General features: G+C 51.0%; 1 protein-coding gene across 6 annotated transcripts in view; it reads left to right on the forward strand.

Annotated features, from left to right (window-relative positions):
- Window positions 1–7,441, forward strand: part of SIPA1L2 (signal induced proliferation associated 1 like 2) — a 224,760-nt gene extending 217,319 nt beyond the window's left edge. For 4 of the 6 annotated variants that reach the window (XM_045437350.1, XM_045437354.1, XM_045437352.1 and 1 more), the window contains 4 exons: window positions 2,600–2,653; window positions 3,257–3,380; window positions 4,203–4,284; window positions 6,044–7,441. In XM_045437350.1, the coding sequence (XP_045293306.1) occupies window positions 2,600–2,653; window positions 3,257–3,380; window positions 4,203–4,284; window positions 6,044–6,190 (407 nt within the window). In that variant the 3' untranslated portion in view covers window positions 6,191–7,441. The remainder of the gene's footprint in view (window positions 1–2,599; window positions 2,654–3,256; window positions 3,381–4,202; window positions 4,285–6,043) is intronic. The other 2 variants (XM_045437353.1, XM_045437355.1) reach the window with 1 other exon arrangement.
- Window positions 7,442–27,923: the final 20,482 nt, after the last annotated feature.

Genomic DNA, 27,923 nt, shown 5'->3' on the forward strand with positions numbered 1-27,923 from the left:
AGCCTCATACTTGCATGTCCTGTGTGCTCTGTGTCTCGTGCATATACCCTTCTTCTAGTTCATGCCCTCAGCAGACATGACTAATCGATCAGCGGATCAGATCACTCCCTCCCTCCCTGATGCGGGCTTGGGCTTGCCGTTCCCTCGGTGCTGCTGCAGGCAGCCTGTCTGGGTCACGGGAGTTATTCACGGGCAACTGTTTTGCCATCTCAGCTCTAGATGGATGTGGGATATCTTGCTGACTGTTTGTTCATCCTCTTTTTTCGTGCCAAGTGCACTAACAAGAAACTACACTTTAATAAGGTTTTTCAAAGATGATTTAAAGGGATGGACTGTTCCATGTGGAAGCCGTGCCCAGTGTCCCCCAACCCCCCTTAGCCAGATGTTCTTGCACAGCGAACAGGAAGGAAAAGGAGAAACAGGCTGTGTATGTAGGTTGAGCTGACTGTATCTGCTGTGCTAACCATTTACATGAAGTTCATGCTCCCGCGCCTGTCTTCTTATGGTCTGGTCTGTGCCATTTGGTTCAATGTCAGTAATTACTTGGTTACTGAATATTCATCATCACAGAAAGAAGCTGTGGAGAATAAAGCTTCCACTGGAAACTGTCACTATGGTTAAGTATTTTACAGAGTTAGTTCAGTGTCTGGACTTAATCAAGCAGCATTCTGTTTGGATTTCAACCTACCAGCTTTTCAGATCCACAATGAAATCCTCTTTGTGAAACTACATTGCTGGCAAAACTCCCTTTTTGGCTTCTTGCCTCCTGACCAGTAGGACCTTATTTCTCCCCAAGGAATGTTTGAATGACTGCCAGCAGCAAGTCCTGTCTCTGTCAAATATGTGGATATTTTATCAATTAAGGTAAAAATAGAGGAAGCAAGCTAAGACATTTTCATCCAGATACTTCGGAGTGACCATCAGACTCAAATATATTAAGAAAGATGGAAACTGACCGAATTATCACTGGGTTGTATAAAATGCGGATGAGTCCGTGGAACTCTTCTAAAGAGTAATAGAAATACATCCTTTATCTGTTTTGACATCCCTTTTTTGTCAGTAATTGTACTGTAGAATCAAAATATATCTGCCCTTGATTTTTTTTTTTTTTTAAGTGTGAGGTGTTCCCTTATTTGGTATCGTCACAGAACAGAGGGTTATCTTGGACATCGTGGCAGCCCGGACCCTCCCCACCCCGCCCGTGGAGCTGCTCACCCCCGGCCAGTACGCCCCATCATTCCTGCCCCCACCTCTGCTGCCTGCACCCTGCCACGTGCAGAAGTAGGCAATACCCAGATTGTGCTGTTAGTCTTAATTAAATTACACATTATTTCATCATGTGCATAAACCCTACCAGTCAGTACCAAACTGGGAACATGACGGTCTCCCAGGAACTCCTAGTTACAGAAGATTCGTCTTGTAGATCTGAAGCGTGGAGGACAATCTGAAAGCTTTACAGAAACGTTTGTCGAAGGACACCTGCGTACCTACCGCAGGCGTTGGGAAATCCGATGTGGGAAAGCGGGATGCGTGGCCAGAGAACTCTGTGTCCTCAGCACCACTTCCAGGAGGCCCGGGCCCCTGGTGGGTGCTTCCAGCACAGTGCCCGTGGCGATCCAGCTCGCTTTCCTTCCTGCCCTGGCAGCCTCCACCATCCTTTCTAATTAACAGGAAGTGCAGGACCCTCCATAGACCAGACAGGCAGGTAGCCTCATTAGGAGACTCGTCCGGCAGCCGGAGGGAGACAGGGTGGGATAAATTAAGAACAGAGCACCCCTGACACGGACCCGAATGCAATTTCTCAGCCATTAATCAAAGCATACGAAAAAGACACCACAGCACTAATACACCTGCTGTATCCCTCAGATTCCAACTGTAGATGCATATGTGGGCTCAGGCACCGAGAAAAGAGACACCGGGGAATGCAGGAAGTGAATAATTAGATGGATTCCCGCTTCTCACCTCCACCTTGTTCAAATGTGGGACTGTTTTATGCGTGGCATTCAGCATTTCTGGACCGATGCTCTTGGGTCAGCGTTCAGCCCCCAGAGCTGGGCTAGTTCTGGTGCCCCTTCCAAAGAATAGGACGTCCCCTTTCCCGCCTAGCTCTGGAAACATCGCACGTGAGGTTAGGGGTGCCAAGAATAGAAATGGCCCCATGCCGAGAAAAGGCAGAGTGGTCACGCTGACCTTTGTTTCGGCTGCTGGAAACCCTGTGCCCCTCGTGTCTTCCCCTGATGGTTTCTAGAAAGATTAGGCAGCTAATCTCCCTCACCGCCACTATTTTATGTTTGCAGAGTGGGTCATTTAAGCAAACCCCAAATGGCCACAGCTTCTTACTGTTAGATTTGCACGTGTGAGGCACCCCACTTCTCGTCATTGTACACGACAGCGTGCGTCCAGTCAGGACCTTCGCACGCGAAATGTTGAACCACGTTGTTTGCCTCGCATATTGTTGGCAGTCAAGGGCACAACTCCCCGTTCGGCACAAGGACGCACGCATACACGCACGCACAGGCTGTATTTGAGTCATACGTGGGCTTCTAGTCAGGCGCCTAGAGATACCACTGTTCATAGGAAATTCTAAATCTTATTTCAGGTCTTGACTCAGACGAAGAACTTGGGCTGCTCTGTCACCACACGTCCTATCTAGGTGATTGTCCCGGGCTCGCCGCGGGCTCTTGATGTTTTGTAACCGTCTCTTTATTTTTCACGTGTCTGCACGTCTGCATGGTTATCTGAGCTCGGAGGGTTGGCACGCCCAGGGGACGTGGGTCCTGGCTGCTGCTGTGTCTCATTCTCCCCTGGTCGGGGCGACAGCTTGAGGAGAGGTCCGTCTCCTGGGTTCTGTTAATCAGCCAGGTCATCACGCGACGAGGACGCCGTTATTCCATGCGCACAGCTGGCAGCTTTGGCATTTCTTGGAATGTGGAAGGAGGAAAGCAAATTGGCTCTAGCAAATCGAGGATCTGCTAATTGTCCCCATGGCTGTGATGTGCGCATGCCATACAGCCCCCAAGGACAGCCAATCCTGATGCTTTCTGATTGTCAGCAGCTTGCCTGAGTTTGTTTTTCTTTGTTTTTTTGTTTTTTGAAACAGGGCAGTAACTGATTGGGGGGCAGGGGGGTGGGGTAGGTAGGTTAGTGACTAAATTCATGTCCACAAAGAAACATCGCCTTGCAGCTATACTAAACTTCTGTGTGTGTGTGTGTGTGTGTGTGTGTGTGTGTGTGTGTACGTGTGTCTCCTTCTCAGACCAGAGAGTGGCATCCTTCTGCACCCTGACAGATATGCAACACGGGCAGGACCTGGAAGGCGCACAGGAACCGGCTTTATGTGTAGACCCAGGCAGCAGCAAAGATTTCATGGACGCAACTGGGTATGTGAGCCCCTGTGGACCCTCCCCCTCTGCTCCCCGGGCCCACGAGTATCAGGGGTTCAGCAAAACCCCAGGAGACCATTTCTGCTCTGTGTTCCCCTGGTCCCTCAGGATCCAGATACGGGACTGAGTAGGGCTGACTGGGCTCCCTCTGCTGCTGGGTGGCTGGCTCTTGGTTGCATTAACTGCTCTGCCCTGTGGGCAGCTCCTACCTTGCTGACCAGTCTCCCTCTGCCGGGCTGTACTTGGGGACCTGCCAAGGGCACGTTTCCCCCCCAGAACCCTGGCCTCGTGCCTTCTTCCACTGACGTGACTGAACCATCTCTTTCCCTATATTCTTGACAAGTTTATCACCCACAGAATATATATATTCTTTACCTAATTCGAACTTTCATACGAACTTGTGTTACCGTTAACTCGCCCATTCATCTTGGTTCATGATATTTTCTTGACAGAGAAAAACCAATTGGAGAAATCGAATCTGTGTTTGGTTCCCAGGACTTCACTCTGGTCTACCTAGTCTCAGTTGGCTAAACTGATTTAGATAATTTATCTTTTGACTTTATTTTTTTTTTTAACTAACATCTATGCCCACAGAGATTCTGAATCCCTTTTTAAAATCAACAGAGACCCAGAAGGAATTTTCCACCAAAGCAGCGATATGTTCACTTTCCAAATGTGACATAATTTTATGTATTTCCTCATTGGGCTCTAAGCACATGAAATAATTTTTTGAGTGAAAACTTTACCAACAAGAACACTGAATGCAACATCTTAACTTCAGTGCCCTTGAGTCTTTCTGGTTCTATCCTTCTTCCCTAGGGAGCGGTCTCCATCAACACTGACCGGTAAAGTCAATCAGCTGGAATTGATTCTTCGACAACTGCAGACTGACCTTCGGAAGGTAAAGGGATCCATCGGAATCCATAATCAAAACTCTTGTCTTGCATAATCAACCCCTTCTAGCCAGTAGAAATAAAAATGGAGACCCTCGGGAAAGATAACTGCCCCAGTCAAAGTAGAAAACAGTAGAAAACAGAGACTCCTGAGGTCTAATTCTGTTTTCTGGCCTCCAGCTCATGTATATCACTGTAAGAGGAGGCAAGAATTGCAATAAAGGGGACCAAATGAGGGGGAGCCCTCTGGATGCCCAGTCTTCAGAGCCTAGTATTTTGTAGTTCAGTGAGTTATCATTTGTACCAACTATTTATGGGCTGACCTAAAAGGAGGCAGTCGCTCCTGGAAAGCCTGTTCTCCCCCAAGCTATTGTATTCCCCCCGAGTCAGCTACATGAACCTCACAACTTCTGCCCTACACGTCAACGTGTGCATGGTCAGGCCTCAAAAGAAGTTAACTAATTCATTCCCGTCAAACGTCTGCTGAACTCTTGTGTCGTCAGCACTGGCCTAGGTAACCATCGTGCTGTCCACGGAAATGGAACAGGGTGCGGTAGCAGAGGGGTGAAGGTGGGGCTGGGGGAGGTGTCACGGGAAGGGTTTCGTTACCATTTTGTTTGTTGAAGAAGGGAGAGATTACAGCTGGTGTCAGTGTTGATGGAGGGATCTAGTTGGGAAGGAAGTCACAGTATGCAGAAACGCGGGAGGGTCATGCCCTGATCTTGTGCACAAAGCTGAGGCTGGTCTTGATTCGGGGTCGGGACGGTTCATACAGAGTGACCAGAGTAGAGTGCGTGCAAGTGTGCACTCACACATGTGCGAACATACATTCACACACGTAAGAGTTGCCCTCTATTGGTTTCTCTTTTTCCAGTCATGAGCTGAGAGTGAGTAGTGGTGGGAAGGAGTAGGAGAGGTGTAAGGGCAGAGGGTAAGGCCTAGAATAGTCAGTAAATTCACATATGATAGGATTGCCAAACAAGGCTGAAGATACATTTGAATTCGCAGCCTTAATTAAAGCTTATGCAGTATTTGTTGGGTGCTTCTTTCCAGCTTGGATGACCAGCTGTCCAGTTTGCCTGGGGTGGAGAGGTTTCGGGGCCCAGAACTTTCAGAGTTAGAACCAGAAATGTCCCAAGCAAGCCGGGACGTCACCCTACCTCCAGCTGCAGGTGTAGGACAGTTGGAGAGTGGAACGTAACCAGTTTTGAGAGTTGAGACAGGAAGTCAGGACAAGGAGAGAGACAGAGCCCCTGGGGTGTGTAGAGTATGGGATTAATCTGAGGGACCTAGAGTGTAAGCTGGGTAAGGAGACATACTATCACTGCAGGGGACAGTGAGAATAAGGTAAGAGAGATTATAATAATCTAGAGAGATTATTCCAGACGGACAAGAGGTGGTGGTCAGGACGTGGGAGGACGAAACATCCAGGAAGCTGTGTGGTTTATGGGTAACAGCAAGGTACAGGGTGTGGCCATGGGAGCAGGGGTTGAGGAAGGGTGGGTTTCCAGATCACAGAGAGGAAGTAAGGGCGAGACTTGGATTTAGAATCATCAACATACATGACAAGTGGTAGGGGAGAGAAGAAACGCCAGCCACATTCTAGAATCTTCTATCAGTGATGAGAGGAACTGGAGATAGAGGCCCAACGGCGACGTCAGCGCTGGGCTTGCGCGGGGGGGGGGGCGGCAGCGTTCATGCAGCGCAGCTCAGGAAGCGGGGTTCGTCGGGCGCGTGCGTGACGCCGCCCTTGTGCCCTCTTCGCAGGAGAAGCAGGACAAGGCGGTCCTGCAAGCGGAAGTGCAGCACCTGCGCCGAGACAACCTGAGGCTGCAAGAGGAGTCCCAGACGGCCACCGCGCAGCTGCGGAAATTCACAGAGTGGTTCTTCAACACCATCGACAAGAAGTCTTAACCCGGCCCTGGCCCGCCGGGGGGTGGGGGTGGGGGGGCGCCCCCGGGAAACGCCACGAAGCCCCGGGAACTCGCCAACGCGTGGTCTTTCAGCGTGCTTGCAGCCGACCGTAGATGTGTTTTGGGTTTTTTTGGTTTTCCTTTTTGTTTTTGCTGTTCCACCCCGCCCGGCACCATCCACCCCGCCGGGCGGGGAGGCGACTCGTACCTGGAAGCCGAAGCCGCCTCGCGTGACAGCAGAGAGGAGAGCGAGGCCGCGTGAAGATGAATGTAACCCCCCCCCCCGCCCCCCCCGGTGTCGAGATGAATGTAGCCGCTGGCGTCGGTCCCGGACCTCTTTGCCGTCGGGCTCCACGGCGCGGGTGCTGTGGCGCGGGCCGTACCTCAACAGGGAGGAGAAGGGGGGCTCGACCTGCTCTGGATCAGGTGACCTGGTAGAGATGTCCAAAGCAGATCGACCGCAGTTTGGGCTTTAGTATTGTAAAATAAACCCGGAGACAAATAATCAGACGTATACTTTAATGTTAAAGGTGCTCTATTTTTTTGGATGTACAGTAGTTTTATTTCTCAGCCACATTATCATAGCAATAAGAAAGAGGCATAGTAAATAGTAGGGAGAAGCCGCGTGGGGGAAATTTAAAAAGCACTGACGTCTTTAACACTAGTTTGTATGCAGTCGATTTAGAGACTTATTTATTTGCAGGAGCAAACGGTGCCTGAATATTAACAGTGTTCTGATTTAAGAAAAACCACACACACACACACACACACACACACACACAAAGCTACACATGCCTTGTGTATGGCTCAGTGAGCGGTCCCTTCAACTCTTAGTTCACTGTGTTTAGTTACTGCTCTGCTGAAGAAGAGTACGCCTGCTTACGTTCTAGAACCTCCCGTCCGCGGGGAGCCCGCAGAATCACGTGTGTACAATGCCAAATTTGTTTCTCTTTGTACAGAAGCTTTGATGAAGTGTCTTGTATTTAACGCCCTTATTTAAGCTTATTTAACCTTAAACTGTTAATTTTATAAACTTGGGTTTGACCTGCACTATGATGAGGGAGGCGTAGGCAGCCGCAGGCTCTGGAAAGAGGGGCTTGCCCGGCACGGACTGAAGAGCAGGGCGGGAAATTCTAACAACTGGAGGCTGCTAGTAACAAGGTGTTTGTATTGCTTTACCATTTTTAACTGTTCTATTTGAGATGAACATACATTTTGCTTTTTTAATAAATGTTCGAAAGAGCCCACCTAAGCAATGGCGTCAGGTGAATGCGGGTTTTTATCATCTGTGTGTCAAGAATTTGAGCGTGTGCCAAGTTGTGCTGGCGTCACTTGCCATCTTCATCTGTGTCGAATCCGGCTTCTTCTTCTTCTTGAACCCCACGCTCATTTAAAGAGTAACTAGTCTTAACAGCTGCGGCTGCGTTCCACACACTCTTCTCCGCACTTTTTGTCAGCGGGATTCCCATTTTCCAGCGCGGTTAAACTGAGGCTCAAGTTGGATGACTTACCCCAGCCAGGAGTTTGGTGTTGAACCGTAGGCCACGGTAGAGTCTGGATTTTGTTCTGAGTCAAAAAGGAGGCTGTCGAAGCAGAGAGGGGGCAAAATAAGACCTGTATTCTATTTAAGTTTATTTATCGTGAGGGGCAGAGAGAGGGAGGGAGAATCCCAAGTAGGCCCCACGCTGTCAGTGCAGAGCCCGGCGCGGGACTTGATCCCAGAACCGTGAGATCATGACCGGAGCCAAAATAGAGTCGGACGGTCAACCAGCTGAGCCACCCAGGCGCCCCTGTGTTTTAAAAGACTTTTCAGACTTCCAAAGGAGAATGGATCATCTAGGACAGGCATCCGCAGACTTTCGTGTAAGGCATGTAATAAATATTTTAGGGTTTGGGAGTCCTGTCTCTCTCGTATATTTTTAAATTCTGATTACCCTTGAAAGTTGGACAATCCATGCCACGAAGCTTTCGGGCCACCCACCGCCATAGCTGGCCAGCCAGTTCCAAGAGAAAGAGTAGAAAAGAGAGACCAGCCCAGGTGAGAGGTGGGGCAGTGTAGGCTACAGGGTGGCAGGAAAGGCAGAGACAAGTAGGGGGCCACACGTGAAAGAACCCACAGAACTGCTGATGGGTTGGAGACAAGAGGGAAAGGTTTAATTTAGGGATAAGCCCTCAACTTCAGAAGACAGGAGGAACTCCATGTTCATCAGAGAGTTTTCCAAAAATATGCCCGGCCTTTATGATAAAAGTTTAACAGCAGGTGGTCGTTGGCAAGGTCATGAGAGCATCATGACCAGTGGGGGACGCGGGCAAGAAGCAGACAGAAAAGTTGACCTTGCTTAGAGAAAATAAAGGAATCTGACCGAAACCTAGCTGAATGGAGAGCAACCCCACCTTCCTAAAGTGTCCCTGTGGAATCATCCCTCAAGTCTGCCTCCATAGGGCCATGCCAAAGAACATGGCCAAAATGATGTGGGCCTGTTAAACGTTTTCAAAGGGGTGTTCCCAGTCAACAGGCAAGCCATAGAAAAATCTCGTGGTTTTGTGCAACTTGACATCCTACTGAACACCGTTGGTTACAAAATGTACCCTTTACCAATTAAACACGTTGACTTTCTGTAACGTTCACCAAGTACAAGCTAATTAGATATTGGAATGTATCCACTAAAATTATTTTTACTTTGGAATAATTAATATCCAGCAGGGTTTTTTTCTTTTTCTAACCATATGGAATGATCTATTATGTATTAAGGCCAGTCTACTACGTGGCAGAGTTAATCTGTATATTAGAAGCTTTTATCCTGCTATTCTCTGTATCAAGGTACAGGTTTATCATTAAAATACAAGTTAAGGGCGCTTGGGAAGCTCAGTCAGTTAAGCGTCCGACTTTGGCTCAGGTCATGATCTCACAGATCGTGAGTTCGAGCCCCACGTCGGGCTCTGTGCTGACAGCTTGGAACCTGGGGCCTGCTTCGGATTCTGTGTCTTCCTGTCTCTCTCTGCCCCTCTCCCAATTGCGTTCTGTCTCTCTCTCAAAAATAAACATTAAGAAAGAAAATTTTTTAATACAAGTTAAATTGGGGAGGGGCATAATACCAGTGCTGTCTTTGCTGATATCACAATTATCCTTTGTCTTTTGTGGGTTTTTTTTTAAGTTTATTTATTTTGAAAGACAGAGCGAAAAGAGGAGGGACAGAGGGAGAAGAAGAGAGAAAATCCCAAGCAGGCTACACACTGTTAGCATGGAGCCAGACCCAGGACTTGAACTCCCAAACCATGAGATCACGTCCTGAGCCGAAATCGAGAGTCGGACACTTAATGGACTGAGCCACCCCGGCTCAAATTTATCTTTTCAAATGCCAGAAGTCTGTTGTTCTAGCCTATTAAAATGCAGAAATTGATTATGTATCATTAACCAAAGGCTTCATCAAATTCATGAAGCCATAAACCATAGCTTCTTGTCTGCAGAGCCAAAGAGCGATCTGTAAAACACAGTAAGAATAATGCCCTTGACACATTTTTTTTTCACGAAGAACTACAACTGGTCTGTAGTTTAATACCGCAATATTAAAATAACTTGCTCCTAGTGTACCATGTTGGCGTGAGAAACCTGGAATTGAAGCTTAGAGTGAGAGCTGACATCAACTTGAGCCTAGCCGGTGAATTCCCTAGTTTGGAGAAACTGTGGACATAGCCCCTTGAAGAGTCAACCCTATTCTTGTTTCCAACCAGGTGGATGGCCCATGACTAGAAACGAGCTGCCGTCTTTGTGGGTCACCCTCCTCACCACGGCAGTCACCGTGAAATACATTTGGGCAAACCTTTGGAAGAGGAAAGGCCCACCGCTTGAGTCCCATCTTCTGGAGATGATGAAATTCCGGCGGATCCTCTGAGGTCAAGCCAATGTGTGCCCTTCAGAATTTCTTAAGTTGGGGGGTGGGAGAGAGGAGGAAAGGAGAAAGGTTTTTACAGCTGCTCTGCTCCTTGGAATTACTGGTAAGGGTAAGTTCCAGTTCACTCGAGGGTGTGTGGATCTGGGGCTTAAAATTTCAAAACCGTCCCCCTAGATCTGGTATACTCGATTCACACATGCTGCTTACTTACTAGCGGAAAAGAAAGTAAGTCGAGTTGACCGGGTTTCATTCAACACCTGCTTAGAGGCAGGTGGGAGGTAAATGTGCTTGTTTATGCTTCACAGGATGGAAAAATGGTAAGAAACTTGCCCAAATGCAAGGCCTGGGTTAGGTTTCTGACCTGTGACCTCCAAATTAACCCAAAGACCAAGCTTCGTGACTTTCAACAATAGGAATCGGACAAAAGCTTAAGCACAAAGCAAAGTCTCCTCATGAATTTCATAAAAGTCTTAAATCATCAGCCCCAAAGGTGACATTCTTGCTTTTTAACATACAAGATTCGGGGACCTTTAAGTTACCTTAAAAAAATCCTTTAAGCCTCTTCCAGTTTATCTTCATATCAGAAAACGTACTGCGCTCTTAAATCCTTACAAACAAGGGTTGGGTAGAGACCTATTAGCATTTGCAGACTCCGAAAAAACACCAGCCTCTGTTTTTCATCCCTGATATCAGAGACCTGCCTAAAATGTGCAGACAGAGCAGCTTGGTTTTTCAGAAGAGCAAGTAAAAAATAATCAATTCCCTTGACATGCAAATGTCCTTTGGCTGCTAAACTATAGCCGAGTTAGTAAAGAACAAAATTAAGGGTTAGACTACCAATATCCTGGGCATCAATGCCCATCGATCAGACTGTGAGGCACCGGTGATTTTGTTGTTTGAATATCAGCTGCTCTCCCGGCCTCCTCGAATGCGGTGAAATCAGGACGAAGTCTGTGTGCTCGAGGGGGATTCAGGGTCCTAGCATTTCAGTAAATTATCTGCCTCAACTGAATGGGCGCCAGCTCAGAGAGAATGCCTATGAATACACATCCGCAGATGGTGATTTCGGACCCTGGCAGTCTCCTCTGTCACTGTGCGTCACAGAAATAGGGCCTGGGCGTCTGGGTCCATGCCCCTCTTCTCCGCAACCATGATCAGTGATAGCAAACCAAGCGGGTCCTAGCCGAATGCTCCATTAAACTGAAATAATTAAACATGGCAGTCCTGTGCTCATCTAGGATCCGATTAAACACCTTGTAGGAGTCATTACTGAACCCCATCTGGGCTGAGAGCTTGCCAAACAGCAGGCCTACACTCATCGTCCCCACTTACGTGACTGTAGGATTCCAAGGCTGGGCATTCTATATCCCTTTAAGTCCTCGAGAACCCAAACAATGCTATCTATGCAGGAGAGGAAGCAGCAATTAGCCACAGCAGGGCACTGAAGCCAGTGCGTGTAGCCCCTCAACCCCTACTTGGTTCTATTTTGTTGCCACTCTTTTTTTTTTTTTTTTTTAAGTTTATTTTTGAGAGAGAGAGAGAGAGAGAGCAGGGGAGGGGCAGAGAGAGACAGAGAGGGAGAAGAGAGAGAATCCTAAGCAGGCTGCAGACTCTTAGCGCAGAGCTGCACTCAGGGCTCGAAGCCACAAATAGCTCATAACCTGAGCCAAAACCACAAGTCAGGCGCTTCACCGACTGAGCCACCCAGGCGCCCCTTTGTTACTCTTAAGCCATCTGAAGTCCATTGTTCATGCAACATTGTCCTAACACCATTTCATTTCTGAATGGGTGCTCAAAGTGGAGGGAAATAAATGGAGGCCTGGTAGTGACCCAAGTGAATAGACTGGCTCCATGGGGCCACACTGTTTATACTAACTCCATTAGGATGAGCTCCGAAATCAAGTGTTTCGCCCTAATTTAACAGATCTTGTTCTGTTCTTTCAAAGCAAGAGCCTCTTATGTGTTCTGCCCTGACCTGTAAAACTGAATGAAACTTGGCTATCCTAATTGTCTACTGTCTCATTGTTTGTATAAGGATTATTCCTTCCAGTGACTGGTTTCCATATGCAAAAATTACATTGCTTAAGTATTATCCAATAACGTAGCCCGATGTGGAAAGACGTCTATAGGAATTCTACCTTCTTTTGTCCAAAGAATCAATTTGGAGGCATGAACTTAGGGCTACCGTATAAATACATTACATTAATGGATGTGAGCCTCGAACTTACAGATGCACATTTTATTTATATGGGTATTTATTTGCCAATATAAACGGCCATTTTCAATACGCTTACTTGGAAAATTTGGCAAAGCCAGCTCTCCTGCAATAACCCTGGGCTCTTATAGAAACCTGTTGCCTGTATTCTGTTCCGAGGCTTTGTCACGCACAGCCTTGTTCCCTCCTGAGTTATGCCTTGTGATGAATTGTATTATAAAGGAAAGGACATGTAGAAAAAGCGTTGGTGACAATGACAACGAATGGAACTCTCATGTGTTGTTGATGAGAATGTAAAATGGTGCAGCCACCGTGGGAAACAATATGGCAGCTCCTAAAAAATTAAACATAGAATGACCCTATGACCCAGCAATTCCACGTCTGGTCATTACCCCCCAAAAAACTGAAAGCTGGAACTTGAACAGATATTTGCACACCCGGGTTTACCGCAGCATTATTGACCATAGCCAAAAGAAAGAAACGACCCAAGTGTCCACTGATAGATGAATGCAGAAACAAAATGCGATCTACCCATACAATGGAATTTTATTCAGCCTTAAAAGGGAAGGAAATTCCAACACTTGCAACCACTTGGATGAAGCTTGAGGACATCTTGCTGAGTAAAATAAGCCAGACACAAAGGGAGAAATACTCTATGATGCCCTGTACAGGAGATTCCTAGAGTAGTCAAATTCAGAGAGACAGAAAGTAGAATGGAGGTTGCCGGGGGTGGGGGAGGGGAAGTGGGGAGCTGTTATTTAATGGGGACAGAGTTTCAATTTGGGAAGATCGAGTTCTGTGGGTAGATGGTGGTGATGGTTCCATGCAGTGTGAACGTTCTTAGTGCCACTACATTGTAGACTTAAAAATGGTTAATCTGGGGCGCCTGGGTGGCTCTGTCGGTTGGGCAGCCGACTTCAGCTCAGGTCATGGTCTCACGGTCCGTGAGTTCGAGCCCCGCGTCAGGCTCTGTGCTGGCAGCTCGGAGCCTGGATCCTGTTTCGGATTCTGTGTCTCCCTCTCTCTGACCATCCCCCGTTCATGCTCTGTCTCTGTCTCAAAAATAAATAAACATTAAAAAAAAATTAAAAATGGTTAAGATGGTACACTTAATGTCACATGCATTTCACCACAATTTAAAATAAAGGATGGGGGTGCCTGGGTGGCTCAGTCAGTTAAGCATCCGACTCTTGGTTTTGGTTCAGGTCGTAATCTCATGTTTTTGTGGGTTCGGGTCTTGCGTCGGGCTCTGTGCTGGCAGCACTGAGCCTGTGTGAGTTTCTCTCCCTTTCCCTCGCTCTCTGCCCCTCCCCCACTCACACTTTCTCTGCCTCTCTCAAGATAAATAAAATAAAACTTCAACATAAAAGGATAGGAAAGGGGACCTGAACGAGTTACTGTGGTGGAACTTGAGAAGGATAAGCACCGAGAAACCAAAAAGCTGAATCTCACAAAAAATAAAGAGTTGTTGGAACACGGCAGGGAAATATAAAAACACCAGTGACATGGTCTTTGGATGTCTCGAGCAGCCAGACTTTGATCAATTGCCATATATTCAGAGAGAAGACACGTCATCCCAGGAACTTTGCTCTGGAGCCCGCAGGAGAAGCATCGGAGGAAAAGGAGACCTTTTCCCTGAAGAGTGACTAATTTGGTAATTAATGCACAGAAGAGGAAGGCTGATTCAGAAATGTTTGCTCCAGGCCCTAAATTTTAACAGTTAGCTCTGCAGTTGGAGCATCTGGCAGGATGGCGAGGTGGGGTGAGCTAAAGAGTGAGATCAGACACCAGAGCAGCAGGGGAAGGGATTAAAGATGAATAGCTTCAGGGGTGCCGGAAGATTCAGAAGCCCGGAAACCAGGGGCAAGAAAATGCTTTGAAAGAAACAAAAACAAAGGCCATTATGAGAAGGCCCTGGTACCCACTGAAAGAAAGAACCACCGAGGTGGGAGGGACCAACCCCCTTCACTCTATAGACAAGATGGCTGCATCCGACGTCGATGGGTGGAGGGCTGGGGAGGTGATAACATGGCCTGCCGTAGCTTGTTCATTGGCCATGTGAAAGGACGTGTCGTGTTTGTGAATTTAGGGCACTGGTTGCATTTGGGGTGAGGATAAGGCTAGCCGGGGTAAGGGTTAATCAAGATCTGATGAATCTGCTTCAACTTAGGACAATCAAGACTGAAGAGGAAGAATAAGAAAGCGTCGTCAGCCACCCGTGAGGTGGGAGATTATTGGAGAAACCCTAATTTTTCAATGCGGCCTTAAATCATAAACTAAACCCTGTAGGACCTGCTCACGGCCCCCACGGGAGCTTTCACTCTGGCCATCGAACACTTGAGTGTAATCAAGGCACAGAGGGAGAACAGGTCCGATTCAAGATCTCCGTTGCCCCACATCCCCAGGGCAGAGGTGCGAGGAACATCGCTCAGTTCCCTGTTCTTCAAGAAGGCTCCCTACCTGGCTCTGCTCTTGAACGCAGCTGACGGAGCCCAGTGAAAATGGGGGATGGAATTTGTGCTTGTGAAGGACTGTGGGTCAGAGCCTCCGGGGCCTTCGTGTTGACTCGCTCGTGAGTACCTTTCCCTGGGAGGTCACATCTCCCCAGTGCCACTAGGAGTTCTGAAAAGGCTGAGTAGCCTTTTTGTATTTTCACAGGACTTCTGTGGGCCTATACTAGGCCATCTTGCTATCCGGGGACTGAGAAATGTCCACTGGTGCCCTCGGGTGCGAATGAACAGGGGGCAGAGCTCATCCCTGCCTAAAAAGTGGCTTCCTTTGAGCCACCAGCCTTAACAGGAAGAGAAAGGAGACTGGGTGGTCACAAGATGCTGGCTGGCCCCACCGCTCAGGGCATGAATCCGTTGTGAAGCTAAGAGGCAAATAATCTTACACAGTTGCCTGGACAGGTACATGACCCCCCCCCCCCCCAGCCCTCAGAGGTTGTTCCCTGCTGTCTTCCACCAAAAGCACTTGTGCACTGAGGTTAGAAGGGGCGGAGCCTGGTCCCGAGAAAGAAGGTTGAGAAAGGTGCCGGGTGGGAGCTTGTTAAATGCACTTCTCTGCCCATCGCCCACCTGGGTGGCAGCTGTGAGGAGCCAGGGGACCACAGCCTACGCTCTTTAAGGGGGATAGTTGGACCTGGAATTTATTGTCAAATATCAGAAAACCTAGAAGCAAAAAATCCCATATCCGGACTTTTTTCTCAGCAGGATCTGGGATCTCGATTCTGGATGGTCAATACTCACAGGTACAGCTTTAGTTAGGAACCATGGGAGCTTTGTCCCGCGACTGGCACGCATTGATGGTGTCCCTCCGGGACGTAACTCCTAAGCACCCCCAACGGCAATGCCCCCTCGCTCTCCTACCCACGCCCCCTGCCCAGCCCCCAGCTCCTTTTTACACAGAGACTATTCTGGATGCTTGTGCAGGGCAGACACGGTGCTGGGCACTGGGGATTCGGCTGAGCCAGCCTCTGGGAGGTGGTGGTCGAGGGCAGAGATTCATGAATCTATGGACGGGCGACTCACGATGCACCACGGAGGGTGTGACGGCGCAGTAGCAACCAAGTGCAGCGGGAAGAGAGGGGAGGCTGTGAGCCAGGATGGGCCGAGGAACGCCTTCCTGCCTGACCTCATGCCTCGCTGTACCTGGGCTTCACGTCATCCCCTCGCCTTGTTGCAGGGACCTGCAGTGACTGGGCCCTCCTGCAGGCACCAAAGAAGAAGAGAGACCAACATCTCACAGCATGGGTGCCGGGAATCCAACAAAATGTGGGTGTTCAACTTTGTGAAGGCATATTGTTTTCCTGCCGGGGCGCACCAAGACGGAGGACGAATGCTCTGGTGGCGCCCACAAGTGCCTGCATGGGCAACGCACAGCGCCGGTGCGAACCCGACCCTCGCGCCCACGGTCACAGGTCAGTTCTTGTATGTGTCTCCCGGGACTCGGTGGGTGGCTGTGGAAGGTAGGCCGGATGCGTTCTCAAGCGGAGACGCCAAGGCAGCCGGAGGGTGAGGGGCGGGGAGCTGCCTCACTGGCCCCGGGGAAGGTGGGATCAATCTGAGCCCCCGCTGAGCCCCTGTGGCCCTGCCCTGCCTAGGGTGGGCCCGGGGGGAGCCACCGGGGAGACCCCAGGTGGCGGGTGCTTCCTCTCCCCCTAGAAAACCGGGGCCATCTGTGGAAACTGGGCTCCAGCCTCCCTGCTCACCGCACCAGGGCAGAGATGGCTTAGAGCATCCTCAGAGCCAAGAATGGAGAGGGACCCATCCCTGGCCAGGGACCAGCTCACTCTGCCAGCCCGTGTCCCTCGCCAAACTAAACGCCTTGCAGTGAAAGCATTTCCCCCACGCCCACCCCCAAGTTTAACATTTTTACAAACTGGCAAGACAGAAGCAATCTAGGGGCCTGCGCCTGGCTCCTGCGAGTTTGCAGGGCCGGCTTCCCAGCCCCCGCGTCCCTCCAGAGGCCAGGGAACAACAAGCGGGCTGTTTCCTGTGTGTGATGCTTCACGGAAGGCCCTCAGTCATGTCCACACCGTGGGAGGCTTGGGTCTGCCCGGTATTTCTGCCAGCTCTCCGGTGGGGACGTTGTCAGGCTTCCTCCGCCGGAATCGCTTCCGTTAGAGCTGAAACCGCCAGCCCATAACCAGAGTCCACACTCAAGGGAGTGGCGGTAGGATGCTTGGATATTGGCAGGATCGGAGACAGAGTTCCCTCCCTGGGGATGGCCTCCTGGGTTTTTTCCCCTCCCCTCTGCAGGTGGGGTCTAACACATCAGTGCGGTCGGGTGCTAAACGCAATTGGCTTTGGGGTGGGTTCTCCAGACTCTGGAAGGAGAGAACAGAGCATGGTCTGGAGCGGGTCCGGCCTTCCTGGTGACCCCTTCCCAAGGAAGGGGCTGTGTGGCTGGGTGAAAACCGCCTGTGGCTGAGCAGCGGGCATGAGCTCAGTACTGCCCGTGTGGAAGCCTTCAGCCCTCTCCTCGCTCGGGCCGCGACTCCTGTGTGCGCGCGCGCTGGGCCTGAGTCTGCACTCAGAGACCCTACATCCAGGGTATTGTCGAACATCTGGGACCCCGAGCCTCGGCGGTGCACCTGTCCCTCAGGGGACGCTCTCTAACGCTCCAAACTAGGTATTCAAAGGAGTGTGCAATTTTCTCAGCGGCCCCTCTTTCCACCCACTCATTTTCAAACTAAAGGGATAATTGCATGTAGTTTTGCTATTTGTGTGAGAACGGGAAGGAGGGAAGAGGAGAGGCGGGGGGAAGGACAGGAGCGGTCTGGGCGGGTGGAAGGAGGGTGTGCGTGCATTTGGCTATTGGGGTGGGTACGCAGAAGACAGGTCTTTGCCTCTGTCTCCCGGGACATTCACCACCTCCCTGCCCCTCACCCCCACCCCCGGCCGCAAGGACCCACTGCCGAGGCCACACCCCATATCCGGTCTTTCCTTCACATCCTCTGCCTTTGAAATCCTCTGCTCTGATGCCCTCTCTGACCCCACCCTCACCCTCCACCCCCACCTTTCCTACCTTTATCCGCTCCCCGCCATTCCCCCAATGCCACCTGGACGTGTTGCCTGCCTTCTCGCATCTTGAGGAGCCCTTGCTAACTACGTTCTTCTTTCTTTCCTTTTTAACCTCTGTGTCATGGTAAGGCTGCTCCCACGGTCTACACTGGCAGTCTGCATGCCCACCTGGGATAACAAGTACCAGCTTCCATTGCCACCATTGCCCCTCGTCCCGATGGCCCCAGTGAAGCCCACTGGTGGTCACCCAGATGCCTAAACAAATAGACAGTTGTTTACAGTTTTTATTTATTTAGAGAATGTCTGCACCCAACGTGGGGCTCAAACTCATAATCGCGAGATCAAGAGGCACATGCTTTTCTGACTGAGCCAGTCAGGTGCCCCAAGACATTTATGTTTAATAACGAGAGTCACCTTGTGTTGCAGATATCCTACGTGCCGGTCACTGGCACAGCGCAGTTTGGAAACTTCTCGTATTTCCAGAACTTTCTCCGAGTTGCTTCTCCGAGCACTGCTCCCCACCCTGCCTTGCCCCTCTCGTGCGGCCGGTCTTTCTGGGCCCCCTCCTCGAGCCAGCTCTCCCAGCCCGCCGTGGGTTTGGAGTCACTTACACAAACCGCCTTCCGCTTAGGAAGAGCTACTTTGGCTTCTCTTACCTGTAGCGAAACCTTTGCTTATTGCCCCCCGTGTCTGTTCCGATTCCCACCTGGAGCTTGAGATTCCCAAACCAGAAGTCTGTGCCTCTGTGTCAATTAGCAGGCCTTCAGTCGTAATTAACGGAAACCCAATTCCAACAGACTCGAACCTTCGGGGAATTCTTGGCTCTCAGAACAGAGAATCAAGGTCAAACAGGTTTCATCTGGTGGCAGAGCGACGCTCCCAAGGCCCTGACTCCTTCCCACGTCTCTGCTCCCATAGTGGCTGCGGCAGCCTCCCCCGGGGTGGGGGCTGCTTTCTTCTTTGTCTCCAGGGAGAGAGGAGCGGGGTGACTGGGGAGAGGGAGAGAGGGAATGTCTCGGCCCCAAGAGTCGAGCGAGACTCCCAGAGTCCACTCGGAGGGGGCAGCTTGGGCCACACCCTCATCTCTGAGCCAATCACGGCAGGCCCCCTGAAACTTGGGTCTGGGGTAGCTTTCCCCATGTGCACGCGGAGCAGAGGAAAGGGGTGACTCCCCAAGCTAATGAGGGGGAGGAGTCATTGCGAGGTAGCCGACCCAACAGCATCCTCCACTGCCTCCCCCAGTAGCTCGTGCCCTGCGTCGGGGTCTCCAGTCCGACCTACCTGAACAAGAGATTCTTCATTGATTCAGTTACTCTTTGCCTGATTCACTCATTCAACAAACACATAGTAAGTGCCTACTGTCTACCTGGCTGCACATTTTCTATCCCTCGCAACCAGCCCATTACCTGACAGAGGGGGCGCCTAGTTCACGTTTGTGATCGGGGTGTGCCCATCCACGTGAAACAAATCCTAACGTTTATCCTGAGTGTCCCTTTATTTTAAGAGAGCACTTGAATTCTAGAAAAGTGTCTACGCTCCCGTCTGGGCTCCTTTCTGAACAAGGCTCGTCCAACGAGACCTCTCTGGAGGGCTTCCGACGCCAGACTGCCTGGGTTCCAATCCAGGATGTCGGTTGTTGTGAGCTGTGTGACCACAGACGAGCTACCTAGCCTCTTGGTGTCTCAGTGTCCCCTTGTATAAAAGAAGGACGATAATAGTATCCCTGTTGTAGTGCTTTCGTAAGGACTAAAAGAGCCCAAAAAAGTGAAACACTTAGAAAAGTGCCCACACAAAAGGACTGCTCCCTACATGCTGGTTGTCGATACCATTCCACACTCCTAGCTTGGGAGCCCCATCCGTCCTGTTCGTGGCTGTGTCCCAGTGCCTGAGACACTGCCCCGTGTATCCCAGCGGCTCGACGACAAACGTACGACAATGTATTAACTCCGCATTTCTGACTCACACTTCTCAGATTGTATTTTCTCTCCAACTGGCATGTGCGTGTCTTTACCACATCTTTGTTCAAATATTTGCCTTTTCCTTAGCACGCTGTCACCAGGTGACAGGTGCTGTTTGGGGGAAGGAGGGAGGGAAGGAGGCCATCAGCGTCCAGTGCAGAAAGGCCAGGGGAAGCACATGCCACCCGACCAGGACGCTCTGAGGCCACCGTAGTTCAGTTGCCTTTGCTGACAGCTTTCACGATCGCCTACTCGAGGGTCCCCGTGCAACGCCAGGAGGAGGGGATCTCTGTTGTCACTGTCACCTTCAATAATGCAGCAGATCCTTGCTGGGCCTCCTTTTGTGGCGCTGTAATGAACACGACTGAAACGCACGACTGTGCCACTGCGGACGAGCCGATCCCAATGGCCGTGTCCTCAAAAGTCAGAGGGATGAAGAGTAGACCGTGACATTCCAGCCTGTGCCAGGGACAGAGCAGCCCTCAAGGGATCACAGCTAGTGGGTGTCCGTGTGTGTGTGTGTGTGTGTGCGTGCGTGTGTGCAGAGGGGGTGGGCAGGCCCAGCGCTCTTCCTGAGACTCACATCAAGTGCTAAATACATCAAAGAATGACAGCACATAAGCCCCACGGACAAAGAACTTACAAATGCAGCTGAGGATAAGGAGTAATCTCCACCCAGGAATTCATACCATGTGTAGAAATGGTGTGCAGAATCATCTAACTGCCCAATTCCGGGCTGTTACAGTTAATCAGCTCTTGGTCATTCAGGCTGATGGATTATCCAGCTCCCAGACTCACTCTCTCTCTCTCTCTCTCTCTCCTTGATGCTCATTCCCATTCTTTCTATTCATGTGATAGAAGATTATGTTTGTAACCTTGATTGGGAAAGGCTTTATCGAACAATACGGAAAGGACACACTGGGCGGGACAAATTTGATTGACTTCACTAACTCAAAAGTAAGGATTTCTGTTCCATAGCTAGCATCTGAAACAAAGTCGGCAGAGGGGTGAAAATACTTTCTGGGATAAATTATAGCCAGTTTTATTTTATTTTTTTTATTTTTTTAAACATTTATTTATTTTTGAGACCGAGAGAGATAGAGCATGAATGGGGGAGGGTCAGAGAGAGAGGGAGACACAGAATCTGAAACGGGCTCCAGGCTCTGAGCTGTCAGCACAGAGCCCGACGCGGGGCTCGAACCCACGGACAGTGAGATGGTGACCTGAGCCGAAGTCGGACGCTTAACCGACTGAGCCACCCAGGTGCCCCTATAGACAGTTTTCTAGAACTGGTGAATGTTTGTATTCAGGGTAATGTGAAGGGCTCTTGCAAATTATCCAAGCGAAGGAGAGCAATAAAAACTGAAAAGCAGGCCATGTATGTGAATGGGTAGGCAAGTCACAGAAGGGGCAATGCCAAGTCTAATATGAAGTATCCGAAGAGATTCTCAGCCTCACCAGCAATCAGAGCAATACAAATGAAAATCAGAGAAATTAAATTACCCACACCGATTGGCCAGAAAGCAAAAATTGCATGGCAGCGATGGGTGCTGAGGACGTGGGAGGGGGCCGAATCTCTCAGGCATCGCCTGTTGGAGAAGCGATAAGTGTGGCCATTTGGAAGGCGGCCAGGCAGCGTTTAGTGAAATCTGGGAAGGAAATGCCACACCACACATTTTCTCGCACGTGTATATCGTACATGTTTGTCAAGAAAAAGTTGCAAGTATGTGCAAAAGGAAACGTGTGTGAAGATACGGATGTCATGGCGTCGCTTGTGAGTGTCACGTGCTGGGCCAAACGTAGGCGTCCATCCCTAGAAGGGAAAATAACACGTGATGCTGTTTCCACGGAATGACTCCCTTCCTGAAGGCATAGACGAGGCCTGGGTCGCCAACCAGGAGGTCTCAAAAGCATAATGGGGAGCGCAAAGGGAAGAAAAAGGAAGGGAATGCTATCACAACACCATCGGGATGGAATTTGAAACAATTCTCCACTAAGCAACAAAGTATGTTTCTTGTCATTCTAAACATGCAGACACTAAGGTAGTCACTGGATGGATCCATAGGAACCTCAGGAAAGGAGATGCTAAGGGCTGGTGGGAGGGATTGAGGATGGGGGCTAATGGGGGGGGGGAATAAATTGAAACGAAGAAGCAAAAGAGGAGACTTCCGTGGATCTAAGTTTGCCTTGAACTGAGAAGTGTGGTCAACTCAATTCTGTGCACCAAGAGACAGGAAAGAAGGAAGCTCGACCTAGCGACCCCCTGTTCTTTCCTTGTTGGTCAGGCCCCGAGGCAGGTGCTCACCGGGGACCAGCTGCATAATTTGCACGCCCAGTGCAAGGTGGAAAACACAGTCTCCTTGTTAGACAGCAAGGAGACGGTGCTGTTGAAGATACTAAAATTTAAAACGTCTTTTCTTCCACCTTCTCTCTCTCTCTCTCACTACCCGCCTGCCATGGCAGTTTTAATTTGCTATTTAACTTCTCCCCCTTGGACACAGGATATCTGTTGGGTGAGGGCAGACCCTCTCAGGCTCCTGGGGACCTCGCCCTGGCGATCCTCGACAGGATCCCTTCCCGTTTCTGCCAGCCACCATAGTGAGGGACCATGGCCCAACCCATGGCAAACCCCCCCCAAGCAGTTGCAATCTCCCGGCCAACACGTGTGCTCGATGCCTGGATCCGGGGAGAGAGCAAGAGGCTGGCCCACACTGGGTCCCCCGCTCTTACCATATGGAAGGCCGACCTTGACTCCCCCAGTGCCTGTGCTCAGCTCTCCACTTGCTGGGCAGGAAGATGACAATGGTTGGAGGGGGCATCCAGCTGGGACCTGAGGTGCCAGAGGGTAGGAGAGCTGGCCTCGGAGGACCCGTGCCAGGCAGGCATCAGGAGGAAGAAGAACACGCAGAGTCAAGCGAGCCATGGCACGTGCCCCATCGTCCCACCAGCCTGCATTTGCAAAACACAAATTCAAAACTTAAATTGTTCAGAATTTAACGGGCGCCTGGGTGGCTCGCTTGGTTAAGCGTCCGACTTCAGCTCAGGCCGTGATCTCATCGTTCGTGAGTTCAAGCCCCACAGTCGGGCTCGCCGCTGGCAGCGTGGAGCCCACTTCAGATCCTCTGTCCCCCTCCCCCCCCCCCGCCCCTCCCCTGCTTGCGCACGCTCTCTCTCTCAAACATAAAAACAATAAACATTTTTAAAATGATTAAGAATTTGAGATGACCACAGAGCCTTAACCCCTGTGACACTGCGCGAGTCCCACATCCGTGAAACGGCCCCCGATGCTCACTGTGACAGAGCGGATTCCTTCTCCGGGATCGAACTCTGAATCCCACCACATGCTCTGGGTGCCTGCCTTTCCTCCTACATGCTCACTGCTAAATATTCAGGCATTTTGTAACTCGGTTGCTGTATTCTCACCTGGAGGCTTATTTTTTATTTCTATTTGTTTAAATTTATTTATTTATTAAGGTGAGGAGAAGGGCAGAGAGAGAGAGGGAGAGAGAGAGAATCGCAAGCAGGGCCCGCGATGTCAGCTCAGAACCACTCCGGACTCGATCTCACAAACCATGAGATGGTGACCTGAGCCGAGATGGAGAGCCGGGCACTTAGCCAAATGAGCCACCCAGGTGCCCCTCTTGGATGTTTTAAATCAAGTCCCTTTCTCTTGGGAGGATGAGGTCCCCCAACCCACCGCTTCTGTGGGACTCAGCAGCTCCCATCATCTCATGGATGCCTTTTCCAGGCAGCGCCTGCCTCACAGTCCCTCAGACATGTACACACACACACACATACACATACACATACACATAATTAACAGGATTCCCCATCTGAGGTGCTCTTAGACTGGCAGGGAGACCAAGAGATGTGGGACGCGGGGATGGTCTAGTATGTTCATCCCATGGTTACTTGCCTAAGGTCACACAGCCACCGAGTGGCAGAGGACAGCCACGTTTCTGCCTCGCTCGCTGTTTTTTCTCCCACAGAGCCTGCGGGTTTTGTTTGTTTGTTTGTTTTTTAAGAGGGAGACAGAGAAAGAAAGAGAGGGAGGGACAGAGAGAGAGGGAGAGAGAGAAAGACTCCCAAGCAGGCCTCCTGCTGGCAGCACAGATCCCAACTTGGGACTCAATCTCATGAACCATGAGATCACCAGCTGAGCAGAAATCAAGAGTCAGATGCTGAACCAACTGAGCCGCTCAGGCACGATGAGGATCTACAATGATCATCATTATAGATCTAGGTTCTATCATGATGATCCTGTACGGATATTTGGTTGATAAAGTATACCATTAAGGTGAATTTCACCTGTCCCTTTTACTTTTATAATGTATCTCCTAGAAAACTTAAAATCATATAGGTGGCTTGTACGCTATTGCTCTTGGGGAGCACTGGTCCGTAGTTTACAGACCCCAGATCCCAGGGTGACCTGTGTGCACCTGTGTGCCTATAGGGAGCACCAGGAGCGAAAGCTAGGCTGACGGTCCCCAAGCGCCCTCCTGAATAAGGCCAGTACTTTAGGTCCTCCCATGTCAAGGAAGAACTGATCATGGCCTACACACCTCGAGAGTCTCCCTCCAACCACAGGAAGTTGGTGCAACCACAGAGTTAAGGCTCCCGGGTTCTCCTCCCTTCCCCTCTGCAGCTCCCTACATCCACTCTCTCTTCCAAAGTTCTCCCACAGTTTCTGCCGCCATTTTGTTCTGCATCTCTGCTTGTGCAAGGACATTGAATGAGGTGCTCAATTGCATCAGCCTAGACACCCGTCTGCCGGTCAGTGGAGAGCTCACCCCAGCCTGGCCCATGGCTGAATCCAAGCACTTCTCCTTCTCATCAAGGTAGCTCCCTTTCAAGTTCTGGTTCATTCACCTGAAGACCAGAAAGCACATGGCTAGCCTCTGGGGAGGATCAATGAGGCCATGTCCGAATAAGGGAACAATCTTTCAAAAGCAGGGCTTACGGGCCAAGCTCGGCCAAGTGTCCAAACTCTCTGGCCCCATGGGAGCGCAGTGTGGCTGTCCCTATGAACCTCCTTCGGTGCAGAGCCAGCCTGGACCTCCCAGAGAGGGAACTCACTGCCTTCGCGCTGGTTCACACCCCCCTGGACACACACTTTCTGCCACCGGCCCCCCTGCGGGAGCTCATTCCCAGGCTGGTGGGCTAAGTCCTCGTCGTCAAGGTCTCTGCAGAGCTCCCAGGGGTCATGAGAACGGCCCACGGGGAGCAGGAGGTGGGAGGAACGGGCCAAGCTGTGTGGGGCCAACCACTTAGCAACCAGAGTCTCGGGCTCCATAAAACACTTGACGACAGGCCGACAATTTAAAATCCGGGCTCAGATTTCCTCCTCCGTCGCCTGCCCCACCTCACCAGCGAGACTAGTTGCTATTTGTTCTGTAAGACCACTGCCTGGGTACAGTTCGGATCGATGGGAAACGTCTAAAGAACAACTCTACAAATACCGGCAGCCCCTGGGAACACAGCATCTCCTGGGGGTGGGGGTGCAATCCTTGGGGGAGATCCTTGGGGCCTCTGAGAGAAGTTCCCACTGAGCGCCCCCTGCCCTGCCCCGGAAGGAGCTGGTTCTAGCCCTCCGGTCTGGGGCCTAACAGAGGCGCCAAAGGCAGCCTGGCTGTTCCCTGGAGAAGCAAGAAGGAATCTTCTGGACGTGAGCTACTTTGCCATCACAGCTCCCAGGCCTCAGAGGCCGGGCGGCTGGGCTGCGCTTAAATTAAGTTCATGGGAGCAGCAGGCCCTTGGTGAGGCCCCTCCCTCCCTCCTCCTCGCAGCTGCTCGGGTGCTGAGGCATGCCAGGGGCAAGGGGTTGAGCAGGGAGGAGGATGGGGCTTGGGCACGGTCTTCCCTCCACCAGTCAGCCCTGCGCATGGCAGGCAGGCCCCCCCCCCCAGGCAGACCAAGGCAACTGTGCAAACAGCCGGGTGAGCCTTGTTCATTTCAGAATGAGCTTCAGTCTGCACAATCCAGCCTGTGAGCACAGACTCTGCCCTTCGCCAGGTCTGGGGACCCCCCTCCCCGACACTGGCAGAACTGTCGTGATTAAAAACTGTTTTTAAGCTGGAGGAGACAGAGCTCAACCAGACTGGGAACGTGCTAGGGAAGGGAAGGCTTAAACGTAAGTAACTAGAGCGATTCAGCACAAGGAGGGCAGATAAGGGGTCGGGGTTTCAGCAGAGGGCCATGACTTAGGGTCTGAGTCCTGAGAGCCCCATTCACGAGGTGGCATTTAGGGCGGGGATCCTACCCACCACAGATCCCATGAAGTCCCTGCACACACCTGGGTTTCGGATTTGTGCCCTCCAGGAGACACTTTGTGTGTGTGTGTGTGTGTGTGTGTGTGTGTGTGTGTGTGTTAGGATGGGAACTCGGGGGCAGAGGTGAGGCCTTAGGGAAAGCAACATCCTCTGGTTGACCCATATCTACTTCCAAAGCTGCTGCTGGCCTGGGAAGCATCTTTGCATGACTTAGGAAAGGTCCCCCTCTGAGTTTAGAAAAGGCCTCCTTCTGGGGTGCCTGGCTGGCTCAGTCAGTCGAGCGTCCCACTCTTGAACGCGGCTCAGGCCATGATCTCACGGTTCGTGGGATTGGGCCCTGTGTTGGGCTCTGTGCTGACAGTGAGAAGCCTGCTTGGGATTCCATCTCTCCTTCTCTGCCCCTTCCCTGCTCAAGTGCACACACTCATTCTCTCTCTCAAAATAAATAAATAAAAACAGGAAGAAGGAAGGAAGGAAGGAAGGAAGGAAGGAAGGAAGGAAGGTGACCATTCCTGACCCCTCCTCTGTCCTCCAGCTTTAGACTCTGACCTTGGCTTTGGTTCCAACTTTACTGTTTGCTTCTCCATGACCCCTAGCTTGGCCCTTATTCTCACTCCTGATCTTGCCTCCCCATCTTGGATGCTCCCTATCTGAGAAAGAATCCAGCTCTGGGCACCTCGGTGGCTCAGCCGGTTAAGCGTCCAACTTCTGCCCAGGTCATGATCTCGAGGTCATGATCTCGCGGTGCGTGGGTTCCGTGCTGATGGCTCAGAGTCTGAAGCCTGCTTCGGATTCTGTGTCTCCCTCTCTCTTTGCCCCTCCCCCACTCTCTCTCTTTCTCTCTCTCTCTCTAATAGAAACATTAAAAAATATTAAAAAAAAATAATAAAAAAAGGAACCCAGCTCCTCTGTGTTTCAACTTGAGTGACTTTGAGGAAGCACCTGCATCCCCGGGATCTGGGACGCCTGTCTGTAAAGTGGGGATAATAATAGTGCCCACTGACCAGGCTGGTGTCGGATGAGATCAGCTACAGCACCGCCTTGAGGTCCCCGGGGTGTGTGGTGCCTATGTAGGTGCTTCCACCCGTGTGGATGCGGCTTTCCCTGCCCACACTCCCCCCTCCTGGCCTCCACTCCAGCCGCACTTCCTGTCCGTGTTCGCCTGGATCCCTGACACGGGCTGGCAAAGCGACACATTCCTAATTTGGCAGGTGCTGTTGCTGCAGCTAGTGGCCTTTTCTCTGCCCACGACCACAACAACATAATTGAAGCAACCAGTGGCTGACGCTAAAGGAAAGTGGGGTTGACAAGGTGGCACCTGGTGAGCTAATGAGAGCAGCGCGGTGGCAAGGAGACCTGAAGAAAGTCGAGTTCTCAGCTCAGCCCCACCCGGCAGGAGGCAGGAGGGCGAGCTCCCATCAGTCGTGTTAACAAGGAGACTCCAGCTTCAGCCACGGGAAGCCCACGTGGCTGCCACCACGGGCCAGAAGAGCCCCGAGTCCCACACAGATGGGCTCCGCTACATTTTCAGACCTTTGCTGGTCTCTGGGCTGAAAGGTTAAAACATGCAGGATTCAAACCCCAGCTCCGCCACGCACTGGCGTGTCCTCTGGGCCTCGGTTTCTGCATGTTTCAACTGGGATAGTGATCGCCTCATTCGTAGCATTACTAGGAGAATGAAGACAGAATGCATTTTAAACCCTTAGCCTGGTACTCCGCACAAACACGGTAAATCCTACCAGGCAGTCGTTATTATTACCTCCTCGACGTCCAGCGACATTCACGTAAGAGCGTATAATTCCACATCCGCTGTGGCAGCGATCGCTAGGCGCCCGCATTGACCGTGGTCCCTCTCCACCTCAGGAGTGGAGATC

Source organism: Leopardus geoffroyi, chromosome D2 (assembly GCF_018350155.1).
Source record: "Leopardus geoffroyi isolate Oge1 chromosome D2, O.geoffroyi_Oge1_pat1.0, whole genome shotgun sequence".
Taxonomy (NCBI): domain Eukaryota; kingdom Metazoa; phylum Chordata; class Mammalia; order Carnivora; family Felidae; genus Leopardus; species Leopardus geoffroyi.